At 31.9% G+C, this 9880-nt stretch overlaps 1 protein-coding gene across 1 annotated transcript; it reads right to left on the bottom strand.

The window, feature by feature from the left end:
- Positions 1 to 393: 393 nt before the first annotated feature.
- On the bottom strand, positions 394 to 4592 carry LOC119833411. The gene is made up of 6 exons (XM_038357403.1): positions 3884 to 4592; positions 3370 to 3601; positions 2772 to 3021; positions 1890 to 2123; positions 1320 to 1497; positions 394 to 998 (listed from the first exon to the last, which is right to left on the bottom strand). Exons 1-6 carry the CDS (start codon positions 4388 to 4390, stop codon positions 831 to 833), a joined length of 1569 nt encoding a protein of 522 aa, XP_038213331.1. The 5' UTR covers positions 4391 to 4592; the 3' UTR covers positions 394 to 830.
- Positions 4593 to 9880: the final 5288 nt, after the last annotated feature.

Raw genomic sequence — 9880 nt, 5'->3', positions numbered from 1 at the left:
CATTCACTTTTAACATTACGATTAATTTGACTAATTATGACTAGAAATAATTTGTGCATGACTATAAACTTAAAAAATAAAATAATACTCGACTCAATCAGGTACTTTTTTCAAAACGATAATATTTTTCTGTGAATACATAAATTCCCGCGGTTATTCAATAATATCGTAAATTTAGAAAACACTATAACAGTGTTTATTGTTTATACTAAGAACCATTTCGCTATATATCTTTTATTCGAATTTCGAATGGTGTATGCGTGAAAGGGCATATTTACATTATTAGATTAAATATATAAATATTAGTGAATTAAATATCATATTGTCTCTTTTCCTAAATTGAAGTACATATATTGTGCTTGTAGACCAATCTTTATTTTACTTAGGTCATAACTAAGTTTTGGCATAACAATTAATCAAAATAATGTATTTTTGTACGTATTTCAAATAAAATCTAAAATATTCATTCATTTAAGAGGTAATAATATATAAGGAACAATAATTACAAGTATAATGACGGATTTTTAGGTCTATTGATGAATTTATCATCGCGCATTGATTTTTGTAAATAAATGCCTATTCTATATAAATAAAAATTTCTAAATAACTAATCGATAGAATACTATTCGTACATTAGATAATAAATTCCGGGCAATGACCTATTTAGTCGTAAGACGTGACGTCATGCGTTTACAAAACAAAAGAAATTAGAAAGAGACAACCACTGACCAGGCTATCTCCATCCCTCTCGCACAGTTCTAGAAAATTACTTCAGATTACAAATTATCTTTGGCCGTACGCGTATAATATATAGTGAATACGAAAATAATTCATCCAATACTCTGTAGAGAATGTTTGAATTGCAATAATTTATTCAAATTAACGTAAACCAAATCTTGCGGACTGGATATGATGAAATAGACAAGCCCCAGTATTGACAACACCGCGCGCCATATTGAAAAATGTGTCCATGTGTGATAGAAGGTTGGTATTGTCGGCTGTAAAAAATAATATAGTAATAAATAATATTCAAATCGATGTAATCAAATCAGAAATGAAATAAACAAAATAATTTGTGTTTTAATAATCTGACAGACGATTAACTGTCATCTTGTTAATCTATTGAAACTTGGTTTTATTTGTTTTCAACTGACTTTTAAAAAAGAGGACATCAATTCGACTATATACATGCAATTTATACTACTTAAATCTTCTACGTTTACACTATGAAATTAAAATCACCACGAAAAATGCCGTAATAAAATTAAAATACAAAACTACGTTTACATATTTTTTCTCTATTAAAAAAACCAACATACCGTAGTGATATTAGCAGTTATATTAGCCACAAGCGGCGCATACTGGTAGACCATCAGCTCGTCATACATCCTCGCCGCAGTGCACACGAGCAAACACGCGGTATATAGTATAACTAGCACGATCGGCTGGAACCAGGGCTGGAGGCCTTGACTTGCGTCTATACTGGTTATGTCCAATCTGGAATTATTCGTTTTGCGCGTGAGTTATTTGAAAAAGTATATATTGAATAAAAATGGAACACAGAAAGTTGAAAAAAAAAGTGTTACGAGATCAATTTTTTTTTCTAAAGAGTTGAATTATATTTTTTTGTGTCTTTGTTGACAATTCAAATGCTAAAACTTTAAGTAACGTAAAGCAATAAAAATGTAGTAAGCCCCTTTGAATTATATAAACAAACAATCAGAGTTCGTATTTCAAAATAATTGACCAGAGACTGAGCCTTGTAAATTAAAGTTTAAGAAGAACCACTAACTACCAGACAGTGCCAGTGAGGTATATTTTCTAAATATTTCATCACCCTATTGAAGCCAAATAGTGGCTACCTTCTTACCAATACATAGAAAACTCACCTATCCAGAACCGACACCAAACACAGCACACAGAAGAAATAATACGCAGCCACATAGGGCATAGTCACAACCGCATGGAAAGACAGGTGTCCTGCGTCTAGACTATCCGAATAGCTGATTAGCAGTAAGTGCATAAGCGATAGACCGCCTAGGACACCGTGACAAGCGGGCGCGATCGAACGCCACGCCTTTTGGACTGTGAGAGCGACATCTAGCGGCGTTACATCGCCCAGCCTGTGAAGTTCAGAGTAAAAATTAGTGTAATAAGGTAAGAGAAATAACAAACTTATTTAAACAAAACGATTAAATACTAAAACTTATTAACACGGTATTATTAGGTTCACCTGTATGTTTATATGTTAGTATGTAACCAACTCCTTTACAATTGATTTTGAGCCACTTTGAGTGATTTAATTAAAAGTTTGTGCACTTATCTAGGATCAGTGACAATACAATAATTTCATAAGTTTATCTTATTATACATTAACAAAATTTGTTTGTAATGTTTTTTTTTTTTAGGAATCAATGAGTAAAGAATATAAGTGTGTGTTTAAAGTTTATAAAATACTTTTATAATTTTTCATAAAACTTAAACTTTACTAAGTGCAAAAAAACAATGTGTATTTTTATGTGTACTGAAGTAGGATTTATAAATATTAGTAAAACGGAAAAATAGGCCACATTTAGTATAAGGCGAAACCACATCTCACATTAACATCCCTTAATAAACCTTAATAATGACCTCCTTAAACAAATATGTTAAGAAATTTTAAAAAATGCAATAAAATTATAGAAATATGTGCATTATTTCAATAATAATTCACAATTAAATGTCAACTTGATAACATAAGCTTTCATTTACGAAATTATGAATAAACATACCTTGCATATTTTTCCTCATCCCTTGATTGCTGTGTCTCCAATATTCTGTCACGTGATACAACCCGGAAAGTCCCACCCCCTTGTAGGTATATCTTCTCTGGCCTCCGAGAGAACGGGTCCATTCTATCATCGTTGGGTGATGTGAGCGGTGATGGTGATGGTGATGAAAATGGATTGTCAATGTACTGATCATGATATGGGACACTTGACTGTAAGCTCTCCAGCATTGTTGTTAGGTCTGCGGGACGTGCTGAAAGGAAGATAAATAGAAATAAAATCCTACTTTTATAAATGCAAGTTCGGAAGAATATTTGAATGTATGTTTGTTATTGGTTCATGCAAAAACCACTGAAAGGATTTTGATTATGTTTAGTAGCGTACCTATGTACCAGAGTAACATTTAAAAATAGAAATACATAATTAGTTGAGTGGATATAGATAGATTTAGAAATTTGACCTGGCAGAAACAAATGTTTTCTTTCTTTCATTCAACAAATTAACTCCATTTTGTGACTTTAATGTAGTTAATATATTAATTATTAATATAGTTAATCTTTACTATGGTAATATTTTAAAAGTATTAGAATTATCCACAAACCTGGTTTAGCCTTACTCCTACTAGCAGTTTTAAACACTTTTGGGCTAACATCTCTACCATTGGAGTGAGCTTCATGCCTGTCCTCCCTGGCTTTTCGCCTGGTCTTCCTTGGCTTGTGCCGAAGCTCCCGAGATGATCCATTGTTGTTTTCCACATCATGCGCCTCTATTTCCAGCTCTCCGCTGAGAGTCACTACTTCATCTTTGTTGTACTCTTTTAAGTAATCATCAACCTGTATGAATTAAAATATAATCCAATTAAATTTGTAATTTTATCATTATTCTATATTTTATTTTGAAAACTGCTTTCTGTTTTTTTTTTTTAATGATGATGCTGAATAGCATATTATGTAACTTTAAAGGTAAAAATGTATATTCAGTATGTTAATTGATATACAAGCAATTGAGAGAAATTGTAAGAATTTAAACTTTTAAGGTTATTGATTTATTTTATAGTTACATTGATATTATACAATATTTTTGTGTAATATCTGAAGAAAAGAAGAAATGCAAACCTTCTCTAAGGCTATCAAGCTAGATCCAGGTATTTCAAAGTCATGCAAATCTCTGTCCCGATGTCTAGAACTGTGTCTTTTCTTCTTCCTGTAAGAAGGACTCCGCTTTTCTCTGTGGCCACTTGATGGTCTCGACAATGTCTTCAAATACTTATCGTCCAAGCCGTTCGGATCATGAGAATAGAACACAAATGATGGCTTATCAGTTTTCTTTATTTCTTTCTCAACAAAACCAAGGATGTCCATTTTAATTTGATCATGTATAGGTAGTTCCGTATCGAGGGATTCCTGTTCGGAATTTTTCCAATTCTCTCGGGTTTTCGCCTTTTCAGGAACGTCTTCCACCGTGATCGCTTCATTTGCAGTAGCATGTCCATTGGAAAGTTTCCGGGAGCCAGATCTACTTCTTGATCGCTCCTTAGCTTTTTGCTTTGGTGACGGCGATCGAGCTGTTGTATGTACTTCAGCTATCTCCTCAGTCACATCCGAACTCTTTCCTGGCTTCATTTTTAAGTTATAATAAATGAAATTAACACAACACAAATTTCTAGTTTGAAAAAAGAATATGAATCAACAATGCTTAACGAAACGATTCCCATATTTTAAATACTTCATGTCTGTTTATAGTAACAGAAGTGTTTCAATACATTCTTCACAGATTTTCATAGAAAAATGATAACAAAAAGTATTGAAATTTGAATTGAAGCTATTCAAATGTCAAAAGTCAACATCGAATGACGTCATAATGACGTCATAGGAGGATAGTAATGTCGTTCCGTTACACGCTCTGTATTCTCTCCGATAGGAAAAAAGTCGAATCTAAATTTTGTTTTCCAGATTTAAATTGTATGCATTGTCGGTATCAGAAAACAAAGGCATGTCTAATCATTTTTTTTACATTTTTTCTAACATTATCCAGTGCGGTTTCAGCACATCAAAATAGGGTGCTTCTATTCATTTATTTACACCCGATTAAAGATGAAAAGATGAAACTCAATTATAAAGTTGTTAGTACATAATGTCCGTACTTTACATTTTTGTAATATACTTAAGACGTTTCTTGATCTTAATTCTCAGAGGAATGCGATCTTAAAAAAATCTTCTCATTAAGAAAACTCCACTTGAACAAATGCGCCCTATTTATTTCGAAAAATTATTTAAATAATTTTATACACGTATCATCTTAGCCAAGGTTTATCACTTAGCGGTGTCATTTTGAAAACATTGGCAATAAAAGGTAAAAATTTAACTTCTTATATATATATATATATATATATATATATATATATATATATATATAGACTACTAGTATGATTTGAGCTATTGAGTAGCTTATGGACTATGTATGTATTATGAAAACAGGGATATGTACCTAAAATAACACATGATAATTTTTACGATGTAACTTCTTATCTATTCCCTAAATATTTGTAGACCATCAAAAGATAGATTAACTGCCTGTGTTAGAAAAATTTATAATCTATTTCTAAGCTAAGAAACTGATTTGCAAAACTTACGCCTACGTAACGCATACACCTTAATACGTACTTCATGAAGCGATTCAGAACACAACGCAAAATATAATATAAATACTAAACACCACATAAACTATTAGTGTACAACCGAACAGACCTTTAATATTATGTCCTAGTCAAAGGTTTTATATTTTGCAATCCACTCGACCTTTAAACTTACAGTGACATTTAAGGGACATCAGACATTCTCAATGATTTATTTACACAAATTGTTGGACTGTGTTATCCGTTTAGTATTTAATTATTAACAAGATCTAGAACATAGATAAGACTTGAATAGGAAATTTAAATTTAATTTGAACTTAATAATATTGAGTATTGAGTATTTTAATAAATTCATGTTCAGTTTAAAGTTGTTTAAAAAAATTGAGCAATTTATAGTGAGCTTTTTTCACATTAAGTTGTGTTATGCGAATGTTTTGTCCGGTATTTACACACATTATTCTGTTTTTATTAGCCCACCTATTATATTATCCGTATCAAAAGTTATGCAATGTTCTACGGACTTTCAGGGCAGTATTAAGATTTTCACATAGAAATTCGTGAAAAAATCAACATTATTGGCTCTAATTCAAACTTCTAATTTTAGCATTAAGGTTTTACTTCTATTCGTTCACTGCATGCGACCTACCGCGAAATGATATGACTAGTGACTATTTAAAATAATAATTGTTAAAAAAAACGCCGTTTACAGAACTAGACCAAATTAATGGGACCACATGGGAGACACCAGCTTATAAAAAATCAATAATAAAAGTCGGTACAAAGTTATGAGGTGACAAGAACATAAATAAAATTTTGTATGTGGTAGTCGAGCACGCTTCGGCATGAATTGGGCCAGCTCGCACCGGGGAAGTACGCCACACCCCCACAGAAGACCGGCGTGAAATAACATTCTGCTGTGTTTCGGAGTTGAGTGGGGGAGCCGGAGGCCCATATCCTTTTCCTTACCCTTCCCAGTCCTTTCGTTTATTCCTATTGCCAATCCTTCCTTAATCCCTTCCCAAAAAGTCGGCAATCCATTTGTAGAGGCGTAAGGTCTGCAATGGACCTTATGCCTCTCCAAATGTTCATGGGCGGTGGTAACGCTTACCATCAGGCGTTCCACCAGCTCAATTGCCGACTGTAACATTAAAAAAAAAAACAATCGAATCAATAACCTCCTTTTTTTAAAGTTGTTTGATAAGAACAAAAATTATGTTTATTTATATAACAACTATCATGTCTGTGAGTATTACGCCGATCAATGCAGCAATTTTATTTGATAAGTATCAAAGACAATATGAATAGGGTGTGTGGAGTTGTTTTTTCAAAATCAACGAGTTTAAAAATTTTATAGTACAGGTAATTAATTTACTTATATTATTATTTTATATACAGATATTAGAAGCCCTAGAAAGGCTTTATTGACACCGTTAATATTAACTCCTTGGTAAAATCTAATGTTTTCCTATAACAAAACAACTGTAAAGCGTTAGTATCAAATATCTAAATATGAATAACATTTAGCGCGTACCAGTTGGTGACTGGTCTGGACTCACAATTTTGGAATGTAGACGACCTTTGGCGACGCCTTGCCCTCCTCAATGTAAAAGCAGAGGCGATATTATAACTAAAATTAGTGATTCATGCTTTCAAATTCAATAAGAAGCTAAACAAAAAAAAAAAAATTGTAGATTGTAACTGTTTTCACTACATCATTTAATTTATTCAATTACTCCACTTTTAAACGTGTTTATGTATAATTTTATAAGGCAGTGGATCATCAGATTTTGATTGATGGATAGATAAACGTCAATTTCACGATACGAGGTACCTACACAAAAACAAAGATGGAAAAAGAAAAATTGAAAAAAAAAACAAAAAAATTATAAGTTGTTCGAAAGAAATAATTTTTTTATTTTATTTTTTAGTGTGTTTGGTGAGATAAGATATTGTGTGGTGCATTACATTATCTGAAATGGATATTGACTTAGCTATGTGTCATAGTCGTAGCAGATTGCGACTAAAGTGCTGGTATTCTATTTGTCCGACAGAGGGTATGATCTAACATTTTGGTTAATGCTAATTCGTTTTCTTATTGGTGTTGGTTTCCCTACTGTATTTCCCGCCACGTGTCAGTATACAATATTAAAAAAAAACTGCGTCTTTCTTCTATAGTTTCAAAGTTTTTTTTTTTGTTATGTCATAGCGGGCAACTGATCTGGTTCTGAAAGTTTTGCGTTAAAGATACTTAGCTTATATTACACGTTAATGTAGTAAATGTGAATTTGTGTAACAAGCACAAGATTGACATGTATATTTCAATTATTCGTCTAGGCATGTAGTTAAATGTTATATATCCTAATCATTTGCCTAGTATCATAAAACGGCTGCATTGACTCTATTCGAGTTACGCACGCTGTCTATAACTTGGACCATTCATTTGAAATTTATTTAGCTCGTAACAACAGGCGAACACAGCATTATTATTTAATTATTTAAATCAATTCTTGTTTTATTAAAATAGTTATCTCCATTTGAAATAATAGATAATAACTTGTAGGTTCTGAAACATAAATTATTGAAGATTAGAGGGCGTAAATGATACAACCAAGTCTTACTAAAAGTTTGTTTGCACCTAAGTACTTATTATTTTTAGTTTTATAGCATTAAAATGTTTTTATAAGAGATATTCCTAATCTTTTAAAATTACCAATGAACTTGATAACAATATGTAATTATTTCAATGGGACACACACCACAGGAAAGGGAATTCCATTCTGTGGATAATTCAGTCATCCAAAATGTTTGTAAGGGAAAGTTTTTCATGTGTGTGTATGTGTGGGTAAGGTGTGTGTACACGACTGTAGACGAATTACAACAAATAAAACTAAAGTAACACGACTCACTCTCATATACATAGATTCATTTTTTTATCTTACTGCAACTAATTGTCCATTTTCTAGTAGGTGATTTCAAATATTTTCAAGGTTCTAGTAGTCTAAGTGTAATTGACAACTAAATTATTGGGCAATATGCCAGACGTTGTGCCCGTCAATTTCAGTAAAGAATTTCAGTTGAGCTTGAAGTTCAAAAACTTAATTTCTTTCTAAACATTCGAAATGAGAATTCTTTAAAAATTTCTCATTTATAAAACTAAAAGTTTTATTCCATTTATTATTTATAATGATGGGAGAAAAACTAAATGCCTCACGGAAATCGGTTGTTACCTATCCTGAAATGTTTAAGTGATTATTCAATTTGGCAATTAGGTATTCACGTAAGTTTAGACGCGATTCCCGTATTATCATGGGTTGCCTCATTTTCGACATCAATATTTGTAAATATTTACTTTTAGTTAGTGATACAATAGCTTAGAAATTCTTGTGAATTTACATACTCAATTTTTGTCATTACAAAAGTTATGCTAGAATGCCTAGAAATGTTTAAATTAAAAATGCCAATTTAGATTTCAAAGATTGATTCAGCAGGCAATAATAAAAAAGTAATCCCTATCTTCAAAGGAAGGAGATCAAACAAAATCAGTACTACTATTTACTAATTACAATACCCAAGCAAATATTCTGGTATATAGGGAAAACCTTCTTTAAATCTTCTAACCCTTACACAATAATATGTACTTTAATCTTTAATCTATGAAGAATCTTAAATATAGGAGTAACAGTGAAATAGCAAACGTAAATCAGAACTCCGTCGGTTTTATTACGTATTTTTCGATGTCAACTCAGATTTATATAACTTGGTAATAGCGTGAAAGCAACCTGCTCGATCGATTCTTATTTGGTTATTTGACACGTCGTTCAAAAATTGCGTCCAGCTTTAACTCATGTCCTTGCGTTTTATGATTTTGCTAAGCTTTGATATAATATGGGTTGATAGCCGTGTTATTTTTAGAAACATTGAAATAACCAATAAATAATCTGGTTTAAGAAACTTCTAGTATAGATAAGTTTTGTTTAACATTAAGTTTCACATTGCATTTTTAATTTCAAAATATGTTCAAAAATTATCTCGCATCCTCTACACATATTTTAAGTCGTGATGTAAAAACATAACATACATAAGCAATATTAAATAATAAGGGCCAGAAACGAAGTCGCTGCTACCATGAACCTTCAAATAGCTACAAATATTTATTATCTGTATTTTTGAATTATATCCAATTGCTACAATACACTACATATAAAGATGTATATCCGAAAAGACAATGCCTCAAACATGTTCCCCTCCCCTCCCCCGCGGAGGTCGTCCCCGCGACGAAAGGCACTTTCACTCCAAGAATTTGACGTCATATTTGCGCAACCTGATGCAATGCGAAGCTTAACTTATGCATTTCATATTCGGATTGTTTTGCAACTGAAATGAGGTTTCGACAGTTAACACACTTCACTTTTGTCTGTAGGCTACAAAATTATTGTAATAACTGGGTAACAGACTTAGCGAAAGTTTATAAGCTGCA

Source organism: Zerene cesonia, chromosome 17 (genome assembly GCF_012273895.1).
Source record: "Zerene cesonia ecotype Mississippi chromosome 17, Zerene_cesonia_1.1, whole genome shotgun sequence".
Taxonomy (NCBI): domain Eukaryota; kingdom Metazoa; phylum Arthropoda; class Insecta; order Lepidoptera; family Pieridae; genus Zerene; species Zerene cesonia.
Note: the sequence above shows the minus strand (reverse complement) of the source record. Positions and strands in the feature narration are given on the sequence as shown.